Here is a 26,564-nt window from a genome sequence, read left to right on the forward strand (position 1 = left end):
GGGAATGGCTACCCCACAAAAAGGACAATGTTTAAACTACGGGAGAGCATCCCACTGGGAAAAACTACTTATCTAACTACTACAAACTAAATGTACTACTACTAACTACAGTAAAATCCGCCAAGAGTGACCACTCATGAAAGTTAGCAAAAGTGTTTGCTTGTAAGAGGTGGTCTCTCTACAAAGGTTTCCCCCCCAGACAGCAGCAGCTGGTGGAAGTAAGGAAGATTTGTTTCTTCTACAGGTTTGTTTTTGTAGATAGGAGTAAGAAAATGTGGTCGTTGGTTGCAAATGACAGGTCATCGCTCTTCACATTTTCTTCACAGTTAAATTATAGGGGGGGAAAACATTCCATGGTCTCTGGAAGTAGTCGCTTGTGACAAGTAGTCTCTCTTCAGAGGTGGTTGTGAAGGCAGGTTTTACTTTATATACAAAAAAGATCACAGAAAACAGTGAAGGCAAGTGAGGTAAGGTCACACCAAGTGCTAGCTGCTGGCGGTAGGAAGGAACTGGGGGGCGGTATCTATGCCCTTACATATTCATGGGAGGGGCACTGACAAAAAGGGCATAAATGCCACCCATACAGTTACTGCTAGGCAAAAATCTCTAACTTTGGTGAGCTGTGCATGCGCACTCTTGAAACAAATGTCTTTAACCATTCTAAGAAGAACCGGAATACCTGGCCAGTACCTCTGTCTTCATAGATTCATGTATTCCAAGGCTCTGAGTAAGTTTCCCAAACCTAAGGAAGAGCTCTCAGTACATTGGAAAGCATGTCTCTCTCTCTCACCAACAGAAGTTGGTCCAATAAAAGAGATTACTTCACCCACCTTGTCTCTCTGATATCCTTGGACCAACACTGCATAAAACAGGCCATAGAACTTCCCAAAACATTCTTAGAGCATATGTTTTAGAAAAACATCCAGTCCTGATTTAAAAAATTGTCAGCGATGGAGAATCCACCACAACTCCTGGTCAAGTGTTCCAGTGGTTAATTACTCTCACCATTAAGAATTTTCACCTTAATACTGCCAGTCGATATTTATCTCGCTTCAGCTTCCAGCTACAGGATCTTTCTCTACTAGATTGAAGAGCCTGGTATTAAATATTTGTTCCCTGTGGAGATACTTATAGACTGCAAATTAAAGTTGGGCTGCAATTGAAAATGGCATAAATTAGATTAGGAAGTAGAACAGTAGAACCTCAGAATTGCAAACACCAGAGTTACGAACTGACCAGTCAACCACCCACCTCATTTGGAATCAGAAGTATGCAATCAGGCATCAGCAAAGACAAAAAAAGCAAATACAGTACAGTACTGTGCTAAATGTAAACTACACCTCTATCCCGATATAACACGACCTGATATAATATGAATTTGGATATAACGTGGTAATGCAGTGCTCTGGGGGGGAGGGGGCGGGGCTGCGCACTCCAGTGTATCAAAGCAAGTTCGATATAGTGTGGTTTCACCTATAACACGGTAAGATATTTTGGCTCCCGAGGACAGCATTATATTGAGGTAGAGGTGTACTTAAAAAAAAAAAAAAAAAAAGTATTAAAAAAAAAAAAATTGACTAGCCAAGGAAACTGTTCCTGTGCTTGCTTCATTTAAATTCAGATGGTTAAAATCAGTGTTTTCTTCTGCATAGCAAAGTTTCAAAACTGTGTTAAGTCAATGTTCAGTTGTAAACTTTTGAAAGAACAACCCTAACGTTTTGTTCAGAGTCACAAACATTTCAGTCGTGAACAAGCTCCATTCCCAAGGGGTTCGTAACTCTGAGGTTTACTGTATTAGAGAGAGAGGCGTGTGCTCTCTTCAGTCATGGATAACATTTGGTCAACATTTCTGTATGGTTTCAATTTCCATTGTCTTTCTTTCAGGAATGGCAGCGGGAAAGCCGTCTCAAATGTGATCATAGACAAACAGAATTCTGATGATGAAGATGATCAGTTTGTAGTGGAGGCAGCACTACAGCTACCTGAAATGCCAGAAATGGAAACGGTCTGTTAATATAACAAAACCCCAGCATTTTTGCTCAAATCTGTGTTCAGAGTTCCCTTAACGCTGTCCAATTTTTTTTATTCGAGCAGTTTCTTATCTGGGATGCATGCATGCTTTAGATCACAGCAATGTAAGCTTCCTTATAACTAAAAGCTTTTACTTTTTCTTATGTAGGAGCCAATAGTGGAACTGGATGGTGATGAGAAGCATGGTAAGTTTCTCTGGCTCTTCTCCCTTCATTTGTGATTCATACTCTACACAGGATGTAAAAGAATCTTAAATAGATAATGGGAATAACATTTCTTGATCATGTTTTGATCTGCATCTTGAGGGTATGTACTTCTAATTTATGCAATAACTTTAAAAAACAAAAATATAGAAACAAGCTATTTAGCAAAAGCAATCTGTTCTTATTGTAATAGGGTAGCAGGATCTGCAATACAGGTACGGATACAACCTGTTCTTATTGTAACGGTAACAGGATCTGCAATCCAGGTAGGGATACAGGGTAGCAAGAGTTTAGAACCCTGCTGAGTAAATTCTGCAACTTATTATGGTAGGTACAGCTGGTAAAGCCCATGGAGAACCAGCATATTATCAGATCAAAGTGAAACTGAACTTTGGTATCGGTATGTGTTTGCTGCCAAGTTTTAAAGAAGGTCAAATCACTGAACTGGGAGAAGTCACTGACTAAGCACCTTGAACCAAAGTTTGTTGACATGCTCAACCAGCTTTTTACAGCAATAGCCTCAGATGCAGAAAGAATATTTTCTTCATTTCAGTTTATTCAGCTGGTTCAATTCAATGACTGATTAATTCATAGTTGAGAAACTGGTTATGAGTTGAAAAAGCAGGGAAGTTTGTTTTCCTTCCCTAATCTATGAAGAAAAACTGGGAGGATAAGATATACTAGTTCTAAAATCTTGAAGGATATGGTGACCAGAAACAATTAGTTCTCTTCATTAATTACACATAATACTTCCCTTTGCTTATTAAATTAGTTTTAAATGCAAAACATCTTTGATAAACATTTTTCTTACATATCAGCACATTTTAAAGTAATTTAATTTAATAGGTAAAATGCTGGTTTTTTACATTTTTAATTGAATTTGAATTTCCATCCAAATAGAGATTGACACGCATTATAAGTTAAAATATATATATTCATCATCTAGCAAATAAGAAATGCATCATTCACATTCACCATTTTCTAACACAAAATATAAAACTCAAGAATCTAAATACGTATACAAGTTAAACTATATAATTGCTTAAATAAATGTGTATAATATAGTATATGCTCCTGGTTAGCAAAATAAGCACCAAAGTTATGATAATGGCTATATTTAGTTGCAAATCAACATGTTTTAAAGGTTACCAACCAATGAGAATCAACCCGTTAACTAAAAAGTACAAATGCAAAACAGTATTAAGATAGAAGATTTAAATCATGGTTTCCTATTTTGATTATTTAAATCCTGATTAAAATTGGTGATTTAAATAAATCCACCAGGCAGCTAGGCTTAATTATTTTTGTTTTGTGGTGGTGACTGAGTTACCAGTAAAGCAAAACCCAAGAAGGAGCTAAGTGTGGTATTATTATACAGTCCATGTAGACTTTCTTTTGAATGTGGTTGGAACTGTCAGGTCACACGTATGTAAGAAGCAGCACATGTTATCAGGAACTAAGCCTCTTGTCCTTTTAAATTATTATAATGCTGAATAGAAACTTAACTTCTGAGAAGTGTCTCCTGAAAAACAGTGATCTAGATATGAGTTCTAATCTGAGCTCTACCACTGACCCATTTTGTGGCCTTGAGTGAGTCACTTAACTTCTGTCTCTGTCTATTAGGGTCTTTAGCTTTGTGATTACGGTAAGCCACCAAGGAGTAAATTCCCATTTTACATTGAGACAGTGCATCTACCTTGGAGTTTTGCATCAGTGTAGCTACCCCAGTACAAACATCTCTATATAGTCAGGCCTTGGGATTGGAATGAGGATTGCCTTGTTTACAGAAGCTCCAGTTCCACAAAGCACTTAAGCTTTTGAAAATTTTACCTCCCATGCTTAAGTGCCTAAGGGTTTGTCCACACTTAAAAGGCTACACCAGCATAGCTGCACTGCTGTAATTCTTCAGTGTAGAGACTACCTACTCTGACAGGAGGGACTGCACATCAGAGGTAATCTACCTCCCTGAGAGGCGGTAGCTAGGTGGACCTAGTAATGTCTACATGGGGACTTAGGCCTGGTCTATACTACAGATTTAGGTCAACATAAGGCAGCTTATGTCGACCTATTTATGTCAGCGTCCACACTACAGCCTTGTTCCTGCTGATCTAAGTGCCCTGCTACACCTACGTAATAACTCCACCTCCACAAGAGGCTTAGGGCTTATGTTGATGTAGTTAGGGTGATGCAGCATCCGTGTGGACACTGTGAGTTTCTTACATCGGCTGTTGGCTGTCATTCTTGTCAGTTTCATGGCTCCATGCTGGAGCTGTGAACTGACAAGAATGCTGCTCAAAGCTTGAGCTATTACCCAAGGGTGGGTGGGTGGCTCCAGCTAGAGCCTGGCTGTCCCCCAGGTTCCTGTCTCCCAGTCCAGCTGCTGTGCTGACTCTTCTACAATACACACCTAAAGGACTGTATAGGAAATGCAGGTAATACCTTGTGTTGCTTTAGGTACTAACGATAACATTAAAAGTTGCAGAAAAAAGCAGAATCCTGCAAATTCTGATCTTCATAGCTATGAAAAGCCTATTGGGCAGTGCACGATGGAAATATAATCTATAATTCTGTCAGTATGAGTAGTAGACCTGGTATCTCTGAAATGTGATAAAGTATCCAATTCAGATAGTTATCTCTTTAGGCTGAGTTCAGGAGACATGTCTTGTCACTAAATAATTTACATGTTCTTGTGGCATGTTACTTTAGCCAGCAGAGTGTGTACGTCTGCATGACTGACCAATTTAGAGTAAACTTTGAAAAAGTGTACAAATAAATCTGCACAAGCAAGTTAGTTCTAAACATCATTATGCTTATTCTTTATCCCAAATCTCATTTATTTAGTTTCTCAAAACTTAGAATCCATTGTAATTTTACTGGACTTGGCTTATTTGAGAAAGGTGTTGTTCTAAATGTCCATATGTAAATATTGCACTTTTTAAAGGAAGAGCATAGAAATTAGGTGATCGATGTATGTAATCTGTACAGGATTTGGCAGATTTTTCTGAATGAAAAGTGCTATATAAATGTAAGAGATTGTTACGATAAGATATAACTGAAGAGTGTGGCTCTACACCTTTAGTGAGCTCTATTTTCACATATTTAAATCAACACAAAACTAAATTTGAAAAAATTAAAATTAAAACCACCTTTTCTCTTCGATATTTTTGCAAAAGGAAGGTTTACTGTAACTACCACCAGTTTGGCTGGTTCAGGTTGCCTTTAGGTCAGCAGTTCAAAGACTAGAATAGTAATCTTGGAAATATACTGTTATAACATGAGGTAGTTTGTTTGACAAAAGTAATTCATTTGGAGATGATGTCCTTTGGGCTGTTCCCATTTATCCTTCTCCTATCCATTACCCTCCAGCCACACAGATTTGGATGTGACTCCTCCCATAAAGCCTTTGTCCTTGCTTTGACCAGCAGGTGAATGGGTTCAATTTAAGATGTTAGATGCTGTCTCTTTGGCAGTTCAACACAGAGGAGCAAAAGATTCACCTTAGTATGTGCCTCAGGAAGATGAACGAAGCCCAGTAGGTCTCTATTATGATTCTATGACCTGACTTGATTTCTTTCCTCTCCCCCATCTCCTCTCTGGTTGTGCTATGTAATGTACTTGCCACTACACAGTCATGACATCGTATAGAAATGGAGTAGCATAATGTACTAGAATACAGTTAAAGCTGGTCTAAAATCAGTTTTCATTTAATAGAATTAAGTGACCAGGTTTTAGATTAGTTTTCAGATTGTTTACAACAGTATTTTAGTGTCAGTAACCAGCACTAAGAGAATGTTGATCTTCAACAGGTGGTCTTGTAAAAAGAATCTTGGAAACAAAGCGAGATTATGAGACATCGCAGCAGTCAAAGTCTACAGAGAAGGTAATGTGATAATGGGCTACAAAGACTTGTCATTCACGAATGTTTCAGTGGTGACCTCTCTTTCGTCCATGCATTTTTTTCTTCCCAGTTTTCTTTTCCTTACTTATCTAGTTATTATCCTTGATTTCTTAAATTCATCTTTGTGTTTCTCAAATTATGTCCTGCTTTCCATATCCGTCTTTGCCTTTCTCCCTTTTTTCATTCTGTTTTTGTATTTGTTACCATACTCCTTTTTCATGTCCTTTACTTTCATTGTTAGCTGGAAAATTGTAAAAAAACAGGACAGAGAATGAGGAAAATAAGCAAGGCTCAGTAGATAGTGACATCTCTCATTTTATCAAATGTAACTGAACAGTCATGTAAGTCATGTTCAGTCATGTAAGTGACATCTCTCTCTGCTTATCAAATGTAACTGAACAGTCATACTCTGGTCAGAGCTCTGTAATTGAATATATCAAGAAAGTGTCTTTGCAGCAAGGGAAGCCAGTGAGTTTTATTAATTTCAAGCTGCTGTAGTTGTAATACTGCTTCAGTTGGGAACTATATGAGTCGTGTTCTGTGTGTTTGCATAGCAGTAATGTTTTGATTCCCATCTTAGTTATCCTTTGGGCATTTGTAGAGCAGCATCCTGTTGCCCAGCAACAGTTTTCATTGGCTGCTAACCAAAATAGGATCTTAGGATACTATTAACCTTATAAAGTATAATCAGATGTTGGTTCTCTGATACTGCTTCGTGTCTCCAAAGCTATCTTGATTGCAGCCAGTAATTAATGTAGTGTGTGTCTTCAGTTTTTATGCTGAAAATCTTTACTGTTTAAGCCTTGTCAAGATCTTGTTGCAATTGCCCATCAGTCAGACTGCACAATAATGTTTTAGATTGATTTTCCTGATCAAACAGCCATTGAGAAGGCTAATAAATTACTGGGCCAACTGATGAGCTAGAGAAAGACCTTGGGAGTCACTAAAATATATCTTGGCAGGTGCCAGTATAAGAACCTAGACAGGTAGACTTTCATGTGCTTACAAGTAGACACTTGTAACTCCCAATTCTTATCAGATCTCACCTAGAAAGTCCACAAACCTATTTTTACTTCAGTTTATCCTTAATCTTTATTCATAACAATTTTCATTGGGCACGAACTTCAGTAGTGTGCCTCAAATATTGGGTGCCCAACTTGAAAGAAGGTGCTGAGCATCCACCTTCTGAAAATCTTGCCCCTATTAAGGTGTCTCAGGTTGGGCACCCAAAATCACTAGTCAGTTTTGAGGACTTTGGCCATTGGGTTTCTTTTGTCATATCAGAGTTAATAATTTCACACTTAGTGGCAAAGTGTATGGCTGTAGTTTTAATATTAGTCCCAAAGATACCTTGAGTCATGAAGGCTGTCCGATGACTTTGTGGTTGATACATTGTTGTGGGCAAGTATCTTGGGAAGCTTTTGAACATTATAGTCCCATTCTAGTCACATATCTCTTTTTTTAATTTGATGCAATAAGGCTGGCTGCTGGCATCTTAGTGGATCAGGAACAAAATTCATTAGAGCGTATAAATATCTCCAGATGGCTTAAAAACAGATACACCTGAAGAACTGACCTTATGGAGAGCTATTATGGCTTAATGGTGGTCTCTAGTTTCTGTGCCAAAGTGGTAGCGTTAACCTGAACCCTTCGAAGTGTAATCTTCAGGTTGTCCATAGTTAAGACCTGAGATTGGTATATCTGTGCTTAAAAACTAAACACAGTTTGCTTTGCTGTCTGGAGGCAGTAGATTATGTTGTCAGAGGCCTGGATCCACAAATAGACATAGGGGTTGCAATGCCTAACTTGTAGGTGCCTAAAAATCACTGAAAACCACAAAGCCTGCATTAGGCCATGTTCTCCCTGTACAATGAATGGGAGAGGCAAGGAGTTTAGGTGCCTAAATCCCTTTATGGATATAGGGCAGAGAAATCAGGATTTACTTTTTCCTCCCCATGTTGGGACTGCCAAGGAGGAGTGCAGTTCCTCAGAGGGAAGGGGCATCTTTCTGACTGATGCATAGGGCTGTGTCTAGCCAGCCTTCCCTGGCCGGGGGAGAGTCCCACAATGCGGCAGAGGAAAAGTGAGGTCAAACAGTGCAATGAATGCCTTCTCAAACAATAAAACCCATTAGATTTTTCCAAATGGCAACCCATTATCAGCAGACTTTGCTGTGTCAAACTCCTCTTTTTTTCTACTTTAAAATGCATTGCATTACAAATCATAGAGCATAGACGTGTAGGACTGGAAGGGACCTCAAGAGGTCTTCTAGTCCAGGCTCCTGCACTCAAAGCAGGACTAAGTATTATCTAGACCAGGATAGTCAAAAGGCCAAATCTATTTTTACCCTCTCATTCTCTCATAATGCAGTCTCCAATACATTGTACTGTGAATTAATGATTGACTGGTTCTCCTTAATTCCATATTTGCTTAATTTGAGCTGTCGTCATTTCTGCCTATACAAAAAACTGTATGTTCCTTTTTTAAAAATTACTTTATGCTCATAGGCTCATTTACACTGTTGAAAGCTGTAGTACTGCCTCCAGTGCTTTCGACGTTTAATGGCTTTGTGTTTGAACATGGCACTGAAAAAAAAATACACTTGATATCAAAACTGTTCATTTCAGGAAGAGTGAACCAATGCTTACTGTTTTATTTTGTACAACATCCATAGGCTTGACCACTATGTTTCACTTATACAGTGGTTTGATTTTATTTTTCATATAATGCACTTAAAAATATAAACAATGGGGTATATTACTAATTCACAGCTTGTATGAGTTTGTTGAACAGGGGCACTTGCGGTGTGAAAAATGTTTTTCTAGAGTCTGGACCTTGACTACACCTTGACCAAGAAATTTGAACCTAGACAAAAAATAATTACCTAACCCCGATCTAGCCCAATACTAAATGTACAGAAATACTATCCCTCTCTTATTCTTACAGTAAAGTCTATTGTTAACAACAAATTTTAAGGAAGGTTCCTATATACAAAGTATATAGGTTATCTTGAACTAATAAGACTATTAATTTAATATCCGTTGTTAGGAATGAGCTCTGTGTGTATACAAATGCTTAGAGAATGGAAGGGATGAGTGAGTGACATTCTGCTCTGCAATACTGCATAATTAGTTACCAGCAGTGTACACTGAACTTGTATTGGATTTTTTTTCTGTACACGTTACCATTCCTAGATCTGTAACTAGATGGTGCTGTTCAATCATCAAATCTGATAAACTAGATTTGGAGAAAACTATCAGGTCATTTAGTTCATTTCTCTCCCTGGGCGGGATTGTTCTATAGAGTATTTTGTCCTGTCAAGGTAAGCAGTGAGACTTTATCCATTTCCTGTGAGAAGCTGTATATCACCTTATAGATTTCACTGTCAAGAGACCTTTTTTTTGGTAATCAGCCTAAATCTCCTTTTGAATAAGTTCATTCCATTTCTCCTAATTAAATCTCTTTAAACCGTAGCGAACAAATCTGCTCCCTTCTACCCATTCACATTTTTCAAATGCACCTGGCAGTTGTATCCCTCCTCAGTGATCGTTTAGTCATACTATATATCTTTATATCCTATGACCTCTAAATACTTGCCTGCTATTGTACTGGGTCTTGATCGCTACTGCTTTTCAGATTACATCAGAGACATCTTTATGATCCAGAGAGAAGCTGTTATTTTTCTGACAATAGAGAAGAACTGTTCGAGGGGAAGATTAAAAGTTCTTGGTAGCAGTGATAATTGAGAGGGTATTGGATTTCAGGAAAGCATTTGCCTTAATTTGAGGAATTAAGAAACTGAACGTATGGTGCAAAAATAAATAGCATTAAAAATGTCTTCACTCAGGCACTGTAGCAAGAGTACATATCTTCCCTGATGTTGCTAAAACTACTCCTGCTGACAGAATATTTCTTCTTTCCATCTTCAGTTCTTTAGACTTTGAAGCCTAAAGCTGTTACTTAGCAAAGATGAGAAAAATTGTCTGTCTGTATTTTGTGTGCTGTTTATGCGCATTAATTTATTATTAGATATTGTTTGATTTTAAAAATCCAATCTATAAAGTGGATAAAGATGGTAAATTCATGCTTAGGATTCAGCAGTGTTATGTTTTGACTAGAGGATATTAGACAACATAACTTTTAACTGCTGTTTGCAGTGTAGCATTTATTTATTCATAGCTTCATATGAAATACTTACCCACCCTCACAAATACACCTCTGCTTTCTTGAAACACTGGTGTTAGAAAAAGGTTAAATCTACAAATGCAAAAGCTATGTAGTGAAAGTACTTAAAATAATATACAAATTTTTCAGGTCAAACAAAGAGGTCACCTTGGAAATACACAAGGTTTTTGCTGTCTTGATTAGCTGCATTCAGTCTAACAAATTCCTGAAAAGACTTCCCAAATATATTTGGTTAGAACCTGACCCCTATGTTAAACAGTCAGAGAAAGAAACAGATGTTATGTTTTGTATTCCACTTCATTTATTTGATGCATGGCAAAAGTAGGCAGGTTATGAAATAGAGTTTTTGCTACGTGGGATCACTTACTAAAAACTCCCATCTACTACCAAAAAAGTTCACTGGCTCTGAAAAAGAAGCAATTCTGCAAGGCTTTTTCCTAGAAACAAATGTATTAAATAGTTCCATAACCTGGATAAAGTTACCTTTTATCACAAACGGTGTAAAAACAAAAAATCTTACCACTTTAAGACCAAACCAGTCATGATGATTGTTGATATTATTTTTGTTCAAGTTCCTCAGAATAGCATAGACTCCACACTATGATATGGTGGATTCCCCCCATAAATGCAATTAGTAATTTATGCATGCAGTGGTGTAGTCATGTCAGTCACAGGATAATAGACACAGTGAGGTAACAATTTTATAGCTGACAAATCGTTCTGTGTAGCTCAAAAGCTTGTCTTTCTCACCAGCAGAAGTTGGTTCAATAAAAGATGTTACCTCATTAGTAATTTATGACCGTTAAACTAGCTGTGTTTATTTAAACCATCCTCAGATCAAGTGTTGTAACACAGTCTGTTCTTTGGGAGCCCAAGCTTCCATACTATTTCAGGGCTTCCTACAGTAGAGCTGCATATGGTTGATTAACCTTTCATTTAACATCACTGAGAGAAAATTAGCATAGGCTAATGGAATGCTCAAATCCATCTTGGCTTTTATCCTAGTCCCAGGTTCAGGTCACTGTGACTGCAGCTCTCAGGAATACCTTGAGGTCACCGTAAGATGGCTGCATGTAGTGAACATGAGAACAGGATTTTGTGAATATTATTTATTATTTGAGTTGCAGTAGTGCCTGGAGTCCCCAGTTAGGAATCGAGGGCCCACTGTGCACATGTGTACACCTCACAACCAAAAAAAGAGATGATCCCTGTACTGAAGAGCTTACAGTGTGAATGTAAGCTGAAACAACCAAGATACAGCAAACAGATTGGGGGCACAAGGTCACAGTGAGACAGTTATGATTATTGTAATTACCGGGGCACATGTGCTGCCTAATCAGTGTTTTGTAGGTGTCATGGCAGAAGCAAGTTTCAAGGAGGAATTTGAAAGATGACATTTAAGTGTCTTGGTGGAGTTGTATGGGGAGCCCTTCCCATGCATGATCTGAAAGAAAGCATGAAGTTTTCTGGAGGAAAATTAGGGTATGTCTACACTGAAATGTAAGCCCAGGATTTGAACTCAGGCTCAAGCCTACTCCCTTCCATCTACACACAAATTGCGCTAACCCAGGACCCAGTCCCAGGACCCCATGAGGATGCAAGGTTCAAGCCCTATTGCTCTGCAGTGTTGTGCAGCCCCACCAGGCTTGGGCTCTGGGAGTCCACCAAAAGTATCCCACAGGCTGATTTTCTTTCTTTGGACAGTCAAGTTTAGTGGACAGTCAATTTTTTCTACACTGTACCACCAACAAAGGGCTAGAGCAGCCATGTGTGGGAGGGCACTAGTAATTCTGGTATATGGGTGATTGGACTTGGGCCTATGTAATGTAGTCTAGACACTGGAGTCCTAGGTTGGGATTCTGGATTCAACAGTTCCTAATTTAGGGTTACAAATGAGTGTAAACTCTCAAGCCCTAAATTAACAATCCTGGTCTGCTAACTCGTGGTTTACTGACCCTGGGCTTACATTGCAGCATAGACATATCCTTAGACTAATGGCTGATGAAGGCTGGTACCATTGACAGAGAGATGGGGATTCAGTAGCTTAACAGCCTGAGAGATGATAAGTACGGAGAGCTAAGCCATAAAGGGCCTAAATATGAAGACAAGTTTTGTGTTTGTTGCAATGGGTGAGGCATGGAAATTGCCAGTGAAGGGATGTAAGAGAGGGGTCACGCAGTAAATGACAAGCCAGGAAGATGATTTTTTCAGTACCATTTTGAATGGATATAAATGCAGGGGCGGTGGGGGCGAAGCATCTGTGAAGGCAAAGAAAGAAGAGATTGTAGTAGGAAAGGTTGAAAATAATGAAGACATAAACCAGAGCTTTAGCAGAATGGACAGAAAGCAAATGCTGGATCTTAGAGATGTCATTCAGAAAGAACCAATGTCTGTACAGAACTGCTGCCCCGTCTACAAATCAGTGCTGATTTAATATTTTCCACTTAACTTACTGTATGTATAAAAATTAATCATTTGATTTGTTTGTGGATGTGTTTGGGTTTCAAAACCTCTGAGGACTTTGCTTAAACAAATCCATGCTAAGTATTTAGATTTGATGCTTCTGCAGGACATTGACTGATGTTGAGTGAGATGCTCTCCAGGAGCTGAGCTGGGCTGGATGGCTCTTCCTGTGTTTGTGTCAGCATTCCTATTCCTCTGTATAAATATGAACCTTAAGTTGTGTTTTATAAATGAAAAGTAATACCCCTGCTCCTTTTTTTAAAAACTGATTTTTTTTCTTTCTGGGTTCCAGTTCAGAAGTTGGTAACACTAACTTTCATAATTTGCACTGCAGAGAACATTGTGTCTTTGTTTCTTGGCCTTCTACTGAACTTCAGACCTGATATAAGCAGAAAAAACATCCTGTTCATTGAGAAATGATTTGTTTTACTGTTTTCCTATGGTTACTGTGAAAAGGTTTCTCTTGGTGAACCCTAGTAGTTAGTCAGTCTGTTTAAAATGCAGAAACTATGCTATTTATGATCGCATGATATTTTGTATAATAAAAAATCCAAACTTTTTGTTTTGTAGACAAATGGATTAAAAAAAACAAAACTTGTCCAAAATGAGTTTTCTGCTCTTTCCTGTGCTGTAGAAAAAAGGGGGAAACGTTGTAGCTTAATACAAGTGTGACTGTTTTGTTCTACTTTGATAGCAGGCCCATACTACTTCAGTAAGAGGGCACGTAGAAACTGTTAGCCACTTACAGTCTGCATGTTCTGTAATTTAATCCATTTTTCACTTCCGTTAATTTTAAAATAACAAGCACTATACGTGGCAATAAACATAGAATGAAAAACTATTATCAAATAATTCACTGAAATATTAACTCTAGAAATACTCTTTCCAAATGGTGAACAATTACATCAGCTCTTTCCTGATTTTTTTAGGATGTGGAGCATTTCAAATTTACCAAACAAGTGAATATTAGAACTGGGTGTTCTGTGATAAACCATCTGCAGAGCTATGCCCGCCATTAGCTTGTGCTTGTTGCTTAAGAAGAGTGGAATGAAATAAAAGTAAATCCTGGGGGTTGGTGATTTATTTTGGGTTCCCATTCCTCCTCTCTCCCCCCCCCCACCCCCTGCAGCCTCCACGTCAGTGATAGTTTTTCCCGCATTGACTGGAAAAAGAGAATGTTCCTACTTTTTAATTTAACAAATCCCTGCTTGCAGTTGCACATTGCAGTTTGTTCTGAACAAGGTAAGGGGAAAGGCAGACCTTTTTCCCCAGGCATCCAAAATAAACATTTATCTTGGTGTCATAAAAAAACATGAAGAAAAGGAGGCACACTGAGCCTATAGAGTGAAATAGTCCTTTTATGTGGGGACAGTTTATTGATTCTTGGATTTTATTGAGAGTGGGTTGTTTGAGGTATATGATCAACTTAAATGATTCTGGCATTTTTCTTAAAATGGAATATATCCTGTTATATATTTGTGCAAAATGAGCAAAGGTGACATGTAGGATTTTACCACCCACATTGCTTGTTGTAATGCACCATCTGCCACAATTCTTAGGGATTTAAAGAGAAGAGATCCAAGCAAATTTTAACCCACATATGTAGCTATGAGATCAGGAACTCTTAGTTTTTATTAACTGCCTTTCTCACTGGGCATTCTTGCAAAGTTTTACTTATTTACTCTGTAGAAATAGTAGCTCTTCCTCAAGTAGTGTCCCTGGAGGTGCTCTACTATACACTTGTCTGCATCCCTGCACCTCTGACCGATAGCAGTGTCCGTTCGGCCTGCACATGCACACTCTCTCTCGTGCTCTTCTTTGAGGCTAGCCCTGCGCGGGTGAACCAGCCTCAGTTCTTTCTCATCTGCCCTTGGCCTGAGACAGAGCGAATAGCAGTCTGCTTTTCTCTTTACCTCAGAGTCTTAGAGTTCTTTCTTAGCTCCTGCTAGAGTTTCCATTTGTTTTTTCTTAGCTTTATAGAGTTTTCTTTAGTTCCCCCCCCCGCATGTTTTAAAAAAAAAAAAATTCCTTCTCCCTGTTTCCCCACTTCCCCTTTTTTCCCCTAACTGGGGATCGCCCCAATAAGAAGCATACCTGGCTCCTCCAGGTTTAAATGCTGCTTCTCCTGCAGGAAGGCAATACCAGTTACAGACGGACATTCTCGCTCTGTCCAGTGCCAACAATTGAAGGCCAAATCCCCAAAGAACTGGGAGTTAAAATAGAAAGTAGTCCTGATGGAAGGTGCTTTGAAACTGTCGTCTGATCCCTGTCTCAAATCACCTCCACGGTGAAGATAGTCCCTGGAGCCTTCAGTATCTAAGGAGGGAGAGCGGAGCAGGAAATCTTCAGACACTCCTCTCACTTTCCAAGAAGAGGGCTGCAAACCCTCAAACTGAGCTCCTGACCAGCCAGAGGAGATCCCCAGCACAATGGATCATTTAGGCACCGACGGCCACAAAACATGGTACCTGTAGGACACATGGGTCCTCAGGTACAGACACACCATCTATAAGCTTGAAGACTTGAAGACACAGGCTCTGAGGCGGCAGCACCGCCTGCTAAAGGTGAGAACAAAGACCATACTGTCTCTGTGAAGGCAATACCAACATGGAAACCTACGGCACCAACTACTTACAAACAACCCTCGTCAGACCGATCATTTCTCATAAGACCTCCGCCGATTTCCTCTGTACCAACAAATCAGAACCAACAAGCCCTGATGGTACTGATCACTGTGGTACTGTAGTCGTTTTGTTTTTCTAGAGACCTCATGATGGCTGAGACTCCAGAGTTCCTGCTCTACATGTCGATCCCCAGAATCCTCTCCACTGCTATTCAGTGAGGACTCAATAACCAGGTTGATATCCCCTCACTATCCTGACACCATGGCCCATCTCTGCATCACCAGGGCCCTCCCAGTTACACTCTTGGTCCGAGCCTCAACCCTCTTGGTATGGCCACTCATGGGTACCACCACCCCATGCCCTTTCCCCCACCCCAGTGGCCATACTGGGACATGTGGGCAGCCTATAGACACCATACTTCTCTGGCATCTAGTGTCTCTTACTGAGAATCCATAAGATGATCTCCTTCACCCTCTGTATCCAGAGCCCCAGAACCATAATAGGCCAGACTAGAAGAGGAGATTACACCACATAGGAATATCTCTTCCTCCTCCTCCCCAGATGAGGCAGTGATGCCCCCACCACCATTCTTGGCAAATGATTTTAAACTGTTTCAGGATCTCACAAAAAGGATGGCAGACACTACAAACTCCCCCCGAGGAGATACCCAGCATGAGTTACTAGATACACTGCACATCTCTTCCTCCATGAGAATTGCGTTCCCAGTCAATGAGATGCGTCTAGATCCTGCTAGATCATTTGGCAGACACCAGCCTCTAGTGCACCAACATGTAAAAGGACTGATTAAAAAGTACTCTGTGCCCTCAAAGGATGCAGAATTCCCCTCCCCCCTTTTTTTCAGTCTTCACCTACTTCTATAGTTGTGGAGGCTGTGAGTTCTCGTAGCCGAAAGCATCTTAGTAAATCCATTCCTTATGAGAGAGACTGGAAAAGACTTGATTTATTGGTAGGAAGGCATGCTCCTCAGCAACCTTGCAATTCAAGATTGCGAATTACCAAGCCTTTATAGCGAAGTATGACCACATGAACTATGCTAAATGTAATGCATTTATTAACCATTTACCAGAAGCACAACGATAACTGTTTCAAGCAATCGTTCACGAGGATCAGTTAGTAGTAAGAATGGCGCTTCGGACCACACTAGATGCCATAGGTACAGCAGCCCGCTTGGTATCGATGATAGTGGTTATGCAACAGACCTCATGGTTATATTTCTCAGGACTGCTAAAGGAGGAACAGACGGCAGTTGAGGACTTCTCTTTTGAGGGCATACAAGACCGGTGCATCAGTCCATACTTTAAAGGAATCCAAAGCCACACAACACTTGCTAGGGATCTACACACTTGGACAGAAAAGGAAATTCAGTTCTTAGCCATCCCAGAGATCCTGACCACTCCAGTACCTGCAACTACAGTGTTACTATGAGCCACAGCGAAAGGAGCCTAGGATTCAAAGGCATAAACCATCAGGCACTGAATTCTCAGCATCTTAGCCCTCAACCTAGAAACACCAGTTTGATGCCTTGATCAATTGAGGTGTTACTTGGGGTGAAATTATGCCCTCCACAGTGAAGGAATTAAAAAATATGTGAGCGAGCATAAGGTGCTGAGATACTGTGGTGATCGGTTCAGTACAAGACTCAAAGTAGAATGGAAAAATTGAATAGAAGAATCTGAGTCTCTGTCTATTAAGTTTGCCATGATACTTTCAGTGGATATGGTGTGGTGGATGGCAACGGGAAAGAGGTTGTGATCCTCCAGGCCGAAGGGTGTCTTGAGATCCAGGGGGAAGTTCTATGGATCTCAGGAGAGAGATGGTGTGCTGTGGTAAATGTATGGAGAGTGGTGTGGGTTGCAGAACAAATGGGAATTATTACTGACATATAATCACCATTAATTTGGTTATCTCCCCAAGAGATTGCCAAGGAGGTGAAGCATCATAAAGTAGCTCTCCGTGGAACACTCCCTCTAAAAAGCTTGGCATTCTGGGAGTGTAAATGCTTACCGGATCACAAAGGACAAAACTGGTCAAGAAAGACATGCTTTGAAGTTTGTATTACAAATGAGAGCAAAATACCTGAATAATGTCCTCTTTAATCGATACAGTGGTGCAGTATAATGAAACACCTGCTTTGGAGAAAGAAGTAATGGGCAAGGAACAGGAATTAAAATGAGTATTTCTTTTAACCGTCAAACCATAAGCCCACAACACTCAGAAACTGACTTTGGAAGTCAAGGTCACAAAGTTCACCAGTTTTCATTGCTTCACCTGATTCCTAATTAAACAAATCTGAAGTTCTAAAATCCCTGAAAATTCAGAAGTCCCAAAGTTTTCATACACAGTGTGTGTGGTAAAATACAAGCATCAGAAGTAAGTAAATCTGCCTTAAAATCTTAGAAGTATTTTTCTAAAATATATATCTGAGTTCATCAGTGAGCCAAAGGCTGTTGAAATGTGGTTGGCAATCGTCCCTGCTGCCTGCAGATGCAGCTGAGCAAACAATCCACAGCTTGGATAGGAAGAATGGCCAATCAGGTAGGGGGATAACAGGGGACAGTATAGTATATTGTGGCCCAGTGAGGCGCACCCAGGCTGCCACCTCTGGATTTATATAGCCTGTAGGAACTGCTTTTAGTAACTGATGAATCCTGGGGCTAGGATGTTAAATAAAGACCTTTATAGTTTTCCTGCATCCATTAAATAGCTGAAAGGAATTTACATTAACTTCACCATGTACAAACTTTGCACTAAAGGAAAACTCAATTTTGGAACCCAGCTCTCTGGCTATTGGCTTTTTTTTAATAGAAAGAAAAATTAATCCAGAAAGGAGGGACTTGTGGGGTGAGGTGGGGATGGAAATTTCTGTTGCAGCAAATGCTGCGTTGAAGGAAAGCTCACGGGAATAGGTTTGTTACAGAATGTTAATGATGTCAGATTGGTCATTGTGATTTAGTCACTTTAGGCAAATATCGGTCCGTCACTCCAAGTTAAATGCTGTGGGCTAGGAGTTTCCAAGGTGCCTAAGGGAATTAGGCAACCAACTTCCATTGAATGTCAGATCTGAGTGCCTAACGCCCTTGGGATGCTTTGAAAATTCCACCCATTGTCCTTTTAATTTTTTTAAAAATCTTTAATTTTAATTTTAATCCATTTACTGAACTCGGGTCAGCAAGGGGGAAAATTTGAAAAAACACAAATGGCAGTGAGTTCCCCAACTCTAATCAAAAGCCAGTCTTAGTTGGACACCTAAACTGCCATCTGTGCCTATGCAAATCTTATCCAAAAATCAGCATGTTGCATTAGTGACACACTGGGCACACTGACTTGCCAGTGCCAATCCAGCTGAACCACACCAACTAACCATGTTGTTGTACCCAGTGGAGTCTCATGATGATATTCAGTAGACCTGATACTCAGCAGTCATGCTTCACACCAACACATTTAATAATCAGATCTCATGTTCTAGAGATCATCGTGGAGCACTGTATCCTCCTTTTTAAACTTCTTTAAAATATTAAAATGCTTTCACATGGTAAATGTGCAGCCTTCTCCTGCTGTGGTTTTATAGTTCACTTCTTTGATAGTTTTTCATAATCCTTTGGAAAGCGTCTTCTCCAATTTTTTTGGCTGGCAACTCAGTATTTTTAAGAATTAAAAAATTGATTATCATAAGCTAGAACTAGTGGTCAGAAGACAATATTACAAGCAGGTGCTGTTCCAATTTCCTCTCATACTCTGCCCCTCAGACTACAGCCTATTAGGTGTTCCAGTTCTGTGTCTATCTTGAGCAGGATGTTTATCATAACACAGTCTGTAATTATTTGGAGTTACCCTTTTCAGGAGGGCAGCCTCCACTTTGAAGGACTAAATTGCAGCTGCATTCCTGGAGTTAAGGTATAGCATAATCTATCATTGCAGCTGCTGTAATGAGGACAGAGTGGACGATCAGGTGGAGGAGGGCTGTTAGCTGGACTAGGATGAGCTGAAGAATACTTCGGATGCCATATACTTTCCCCCAGAACAGTCCTTTAGTGATTCCATGGGGAGGAACCTACCTTTCCTCAGTTCTTACAGAACCTGTCCAAGTCAGCTGATTTTTGGTTGAAGCTGGTCCAGGAACCTACAAGGACACAGTTGTTAAGATCCTGGGCCAGCAACTCTTGTCCAGTAAAGGATGCCATGGCCGTACACCTATTTTGGACCCACTGGTTAAGGCACGGGTGGGCAAACTTTTTGGCCTGAGGGCCACATCTGGGTGGGGAAATAGCATGCAGGGCCATGAATGTAGGGCTGGGGCAGGGGTGTGGGAGGGGGTGCAGTGCAGAGGAAGGGGCTTAGGGCAAGGAGTTGGGGTGCAGAGTGTGGGAGGGGGCTCAGGGTGGGGGATTGGGGTGCAGGAGTGTGTGGGTGCAGCAGGGGGCTCAGGGCAGGGAGTTGGGTGCAGGAGGGTGTGGGGTGTGGCGGGGGGCTCAAGGCAGGGGGTTGGGCTGTGGGGTGCGGCAGGGGGCTCTGGGCAGGGCTTTGGGGTGTGGGGTGCGACAGGGCTGTGGGCAGGGGGTTGGGTACAGCAGGGGATTGGGTGCAGGACGGGTTTGAGGTGTGGGCTCCAGCCTGGTGCTTCTTCCCTGGAGCGGCTCTGGGGTGGCAGCAGTGCGCAGCTGGGCTAAGAGGCTCCCTGCCGGTCCGTCCATCTGTCTGTCTGTCCTGGCCCTGCATTGTGCCACTCCCGGAAGATGCTGGCACGTGCCCCTGCGGCCCCTGGGAGAGGGGGGCAGAGGGCTACACGCACTGTCCTTGCCTGTGAATACCTCCCTGAAGCTCCCATTGGCTGCGGGTCCCTGTTCCTGGCCAATGGGAACTGTGGGGAGCAGTGCCTGCAGGTGAGAGAAGCACATGGAGCCTTCCCTCCCCACGAGGCTGTAGGGACGTAATGCCACGGGGATGGGGGACAGTCCCGCAGGCCAGATGCGCCATAGTTTGCCCACCGCTGGGTTAAGGAGATGTGGCAGACTCCTCACACAGCTTCTTTGTCTTAAGGCAGTCAAGTATATCCTTCCCAAGAACGCTGCTTAAGCTGTTTAGCACCCTCCCCATGAGAAGCTGGTGATGAGAGGGTCCTAGCTAAAGAGAAGACTAGCCACATGGGTTCTGAAGATTCCATCTTGCAGGAATCCCACTCACCTCCCGTCAGAATTCCACACTAGCCTTTTTATAGATTTTTCTCTCAAATGCTTTTGATGTTCCACTGATCCTTCTTTTTGGGCAAATGGCCACCCATTCAGTTAAAGGAACAGATTGGAATGTTTGGGCAACAATTACACTCTGCAGTGGGGTGCCTGGTTTGTACTCACCCTGTTCCCATTGCCCTCAAGGGTTACAAAACAAATCTTTATGAATTAGGAGAGCTCTGCCAGGACTGAGAATCCTGGGGGGATATTGTCTCCAGTAGTTCAGTTTGGACAGTAGGGATGTTGCCTCTTTACATACAGATTCAAGAATCAGATTAAATGAGACCTTCTTTTTTCCTTTGAGCGTCATCGTTGTGTGATGTCACGTGAACTGTGCATTGCCAAAAGTGAATTTGCACTTGTAATTTAACTTACACTTTTTTGCCTTGAATGATCTGGAAATCATTCTGTTTTAATGTGGCTACTACTGTTACTACATGGTTCTGTGACAAGCACTTTTCAGTGAAGTGGAGATACTGCTGACCTCTTCTAGAATGCTGCTTTGGCTTTATAGCTTTATTGCAGTTAGTCTTAATCATCCTCTTTACAATGCACAGCTTCCTGTTTTTAACATTCTTTTTAGTTCACCTCTTAAAAATGTTCAGGGCCTTTCTTGACTTCATGTTTTCCCTGTTTTTTTTGTTGTTGCTTTTTTTAAATCAATTTAATTAGGAGAAGCCGCTTTTGTCAGAAGCAGCCAGGAGAAAGGAGAAGGACCTAGTATCAAAAGAAATAGAGAAGTTTCGTGCGTCTATTCAGACGCTGTGTCGGAGTGCACTTCCTCTTGGGAAAATCATGGACTACATTCAAGAGGACATGGACTCCATGAAGAACGAACTGCAAATGTGGCAGCATGAGAACAGGCAGCATGCAGAGGCTCTCCAGAAGGAGCAGAGGTAAGGATAGCTAAAGAAGAGTGTCCTCAGGACAAGGCTGGTTTGCCACCTGGGACAGGCTGAATTACAAATTGCTGTCTCTACAATTTTAATTACTTTTTGTTTAAAAAAAAAGTAAGTTTCATGTGTTCTACAAGGTTCTGGTTTAACCCAGATTTTAAAGTCTTTTCAGCTCTTCTGTTATGTGAATAAATTATGTTAAATGAGTTCTATGGCAGATAGAGGTACCTCTGAAATACTGACCATTTTCCACACCCTTTCCAAGAGCCTACATGGATATCCATGTAATGCAAACAAATGTTATGTGATCTTGTCATAAATATAGAGGCAAGAGTAGCATAAAATCCCTCCTTGGCAGCTGTACTGAATTGCCTTATCTGTGAGGGGTTAAACAGATCAATAACCTAGTTGGCACATGACCAGAAGGACCAATGAGGAAAGAAGATACTTTCAAATCTGAGGGGAAGGATTTATTTGTTGTACCTGCTTGGCTTCTCTCTCCATTTGGAGAGAGGAGCAAACAAAGAACAACATCTCCTGAAAATATACCTGGAATAATCCATCTAAAGTTACAGAAATTGTAAGTAAGCCAAGGAAATGCGTTAGGTTATCGTTTGTTTTAGCTTATGAATTTTCTTATGCTACAGAGGTAGATTTATTCTGTTTTGTAACTGTGAAGCTGAGCCTAGTGGGGAATCCTGTTTTTTAAATCTTTTTATTACCCTGTAAAGTTACCTTCCAGCCTGGTTTTGCAGGTGTGATTACTTTACTTTTTTCTTTATTATAAAGTTCTTCTTTTAAGAACCTGATTGATTTTCCGTGTCCCGAAGACAAAGGGTCTGGTCTGTGCCCTCATTGCCAAGGAAATTGGTTGGTATATTATTCTCAAGCCTCCCCAGGAAAGGGGGCGAAGGGACTTGTGGGGGATAGGGATTCCAAGTGACCCTTCCCTGAATTTTTCTGTAAATCATTTGGTGGTGGCAGCAATACCATCCAAGAACAAGGAAAGGACTTTGTGCCTTGGTAAAGTTTTAACATAAGCTGGTAGAATATAAGCTTAGAGGATCTTTCATGCGGGTCCCCACATTTGTACGCCTGAGTTCAGAGTGGGCAGGTGAACCCTGACAGGTGTATATTAGATGTTATGTTGGGATAAGAAATCTATAAAGCAGTTATTTTAATGAGTACTTCGTAGTAGTGTCCACAACAGTTAAGTCTGCAGAGCAGTTTCAACTATAAAACCCTAACACACTAATCCTCACTCGTCTGCTTGAGCTTGAAACCTCAACGCTACATTAAAACTGGATTTTCTTTGGAGCTTAATAAATACTTACAGTGGGGGGAAAGGGTTTAAATGGAGTGAAACTTTAAATATATAAAAATAATTGAATAGAAAAAACAATCATAACAGTGTAGTTTAAAAAAAGTTGGAAAAGCAGAAGAGTAAAGTTATGCTTACAATTAACTAAAGCAAATTATGAAAATGCAGGATTAAGGAATCCGAAATGGTCTGCCTTCAGTGAACCACCACTAACTGTATTCCTGTGTTAGAATAATAGAAGTGTGGAGCTAGAAGGGACCTCTGGAGGTCAGCTAGTCCAACCTCCTGTGCTGATCAAGACCAAGTAAACCTAGACCATCCCTGACAGATGTTTGTTCAACCTGTTCTTAAAAATCTCCAGTGATGGGGATTCCACCTCCTTTGGAAGCCTATTCCAGAGCTTAACTCCCCTTTTAGTTAGGAAGTTTTTCTCAAATATCTAACCTAAATCTCCCTTGCTGCAAATGAAGCCCATTGCTTCTTGTACTTGAAATGATTTAAAGTCAAGTAACAGATATATTTCTTCCTGGTATCACCATAAACCTGGATAGCTGGGGACATTTTAAACCAGGGTTCAGCAACCTTTCAGAAGTGGTGTGCTGAGTCTTCATTTATTCACTCTGATTTAAAGTTTCACGTGCCAGACATACATTTTAACGTTTTTAGAAGGTCTCTTTCTGTAAGTCTGTAACATAGAACTAAACTATTGTTATATGTAAAGCAAATAAGGTTTTTAAAATGTTTAAGAAGCTTCATTTAAAGTTAAATTAAAATGCAGAGGCCCCTGGACTGATGGCCAGGACCTGGGCAGTGTGAGTGCCACTGAAAATCAGCTTGCGTGCCGCAGGTTGCCTACTTCTGTTTTAAATCCTTGTGCTTGCACTGTTTTATCTACAGCTGCTGCCTTCAGGACATGCATGCTAGTTTACATGGTACTATATATGTAGCCTAAATGGAAGGCTTGATTTTAGGATGTTCTGGAGTGCAAGAAGCCCCATCACATTACGTAGTAGAGGGTTAAAACTATACATTTCTGACATCTGGCACAGGAGTTTAATGGTTGAGATGAGAATAAGTTAGGGCTATGGTTTGTATGTGAAGTGTAATGATATTAGTATCTTGCATTTACATAGCTCCTTCTATCCAAGAATCTCCACACACTTTTCAACGTCACACAACACTCCTGTAAAAAGTAGGGAAATGGTGTTAACTATAGTTTATGGATCGAGAAGCTGAGGCCCAGAGGTTAAGTGACTCACTCCAACTTACATAGAGTGTTAGACAGAGCTAGCAGTGGAACTCAGGGCTCCCCGTGTCTATGCTTAGCTAGTGGAAGAACATTGCTCATGCCATGCCTCTCATCTACCTTCATTGTGCTCTCACAGGACAGCTGTACACTGTACATGCCTTGCTGGGCTCTTATATGCCTCTTTAACTTTTGAGAAAAATTATGCTCTGGACAAGACTGTGCATTTTACATTTTGGGTGGATTGATTTTTTTTTTTTCAGGGATTTGTGTCCAAACTGGGCATTATGATGAAAAGCTCATTTTCAGGATCAATGAAAAAAAATTTAAAATTTAAATTAAATACAGGTTTATATTATTAAAACTAGGGCTGTTGATTAATCATAGTTAACTCACATGATTAACTCACAAAAATTAACTGCAATTTAAAAATTTTATCGCAATTAATTGCACTGTTAAACAATAGATTACCAATTGAAATTTATTAAATATTTTTGGTTGTTTTTCTGCATTTCAAAATATATTGATTTCTGTTACAACACAGAATACAGTGTACAGTGCTCACTTTATATTAGTTTTCGTTACAAATATTTGCACTGTAAAAATGATAAACAAAATAAATAGTATTTTTCAATTCACCTCATACAAGTACTGTAGTGCAATCTCTATTGTGAAAGTGTAACTTACAAATGTAGATTTTCTTTTTGTTACATAATTGCACTCAAAAACAAAACAATGTAAAACTTTAGAGCCTACAAGTCCACTCAATTCTACTTCTTGTTCAGCCAATTGCTAAGAGAAACAAGTTTGTTTACAATAGGAGATAACTGCTTCCTGCTTCTTATTTACAATGTCACCTGAAAGTGGGAACAGATCTTCACATGGCACTTTTGTAGCTGTCATTGCAAGGTATTTACATGCCAGATATGCTAAAAATTAATATGCCCCTTCATACTTCAGCCGCCATTCCAGAGGACATGCTTCCATGCTGACGATGTTTGTTAAAAAAAATAGTGTGTTAATAAAATTTGTGAGTGAACTCCTTGGGGGAGAATTGTATGTCTCCTGTTCTGTTTTACACGCATTCTGCCATATATTTCATGTTATAGCAGTCTCAGATGATGACCCAGCACATGTGTTTGATTTATGAACACTGTCGCTGCAGAATTGACAAAATGCAAATGTGAGATTTCTAAAAATACCTACGGCAAGGTTTAAGAATATGAAGTGCTGTCCAAAATCTGAGAGGACAAGGTATGGAGCATGCTTTCAGATGTCTTAAAAGAGCAACGTTTTCGATTCGGAAACTACAGAACCTGAACCACCAAAAAAGAAAATCAGCCCTCTGCTGGTGGCATCTGACTCAGATGATGAAAATGAACATGCAGCAGTCTGCTCTGCATTGGATCGTTATCGAGTAGAACCAGTCATCAGCACGGATGCACTTCCACTGGAATGGTGGTTGAAGCATGAAGGGACGTATGAATCTTTAGCGCATCTGGCACGTAAATATCTTGTGACGCCAGCTGCCACAGTGCTGTGAGAATGCCTGTTCTCACTTTCAGGTGACGTTGTCAACAAGAAGCAGGCAGCATTACCTCCTGCAAATGTAACAAAACTTGTTTGAGTGATTGGCTGAAGTGTGGATTTGTAGGTGCTGAAGTTTTACATTGCTTTAGTTTTGAATGCAGTTATTTTTTTGTACATAATTCTACATTTGTAAGTTCAACTTTCATGATAAAGATATTGCACTACAATACTTATATTAGGTGAATTGAATTATACTATTTCTTTTCATAGAATCATAGAATATCAAGGTTGGAAGGGACCTCAGGAAGTCATCTAGTCCAATCCCCTGCTCAAAGCAGGACCAATCCCCAACTAAATAATCTCAGCCAGGGTTTTGTCAAGCCTGACCTTAAAAACCTCTAAGGAAGGAGATTCCATCACCTCCCTAGGTAACCCATCCCTTTGCTTCACCACCCTCCTAGTGAAAAAGTTTTTCCTAATATCCAACCTAAACCTCTCCCACTGCAACTTGAGACCATTACTCCTTGTTCTGTCATCTGCTACCACTGAGAACAGTCTAGCTCCATCCTCTTTGGAACCCTCTTTCAGGTAGCTGAAAGCAGCTATCAAATCCCCCCTCATTCTTCTCTTCTGCAGACTAAACGATCTCAGTTCCCTCAGCTTCTCCTCATAAATCATGTGCTCCAGCCCCCTCCGCTGGACTCTTTCCAGTTTTTCCACATCCTTCTTGTAGCGTGGGACCCAAAACCGGACACAGTTCTCCAGATGAGACCTCACCAATGCGGAATAGAGGGGAATGATCGCATCCCTCGATCTGCTGGCAATGCTTCTACTTATACAGCCCAAAATGCCGTTAGCCTTCTTGGCAACAAGGGTACACTGTTGACTCATATCCAGCTTCTTGTCCACAGTAACCCC

The 26,564-nt window shown here is 40.5% G+C and overlaps 1 protein-coding gene across 1 annotated transcript in view; it reads left to right on the plus strand.

The window, feature by feature from the left end:
- TRAF3IP1 (TRAF3 interacting protein 1) overlaps positions 1-26,564 on the plus strand; it is a 144,302-nt gene that overhangs the window by 108,094 nt on the left and 9,644 nt on the right. The window contains exons 15-18 of the mRNA XM_050969446.1: positions 1,885-2,005; positions 2,180-2,216; positions 6,041-6,114; positions 21,326-21,549. Coding sequence (XP_050825403.1) covers positions 1,885-2,005; positions 2,180-2,216; positions 6,041-6,114; positions 21,326-21,549 — 456 coding nt within the window. The remainder of the gene's footprint in view (positions 1-1,884; positions 2,006-2,179; positions 2,217-6,040; positions 6,115-21,325; positions 21,550-26,564) is intronic.

This window comes from Gopherus flavomarginatus, chromosome 10, assembly GCF_025201925.1.
Source record: "Gopherus flavomarginatus isolate rGopFla2 chromosome 10, rGopFla2.mat.asm, whole genome shotgun sequence".
NCBI lineage: Eukaryota > Metazoa > Chordata > Testudines > Testudinidae > Gopherus > Gopherus flavomarginatus.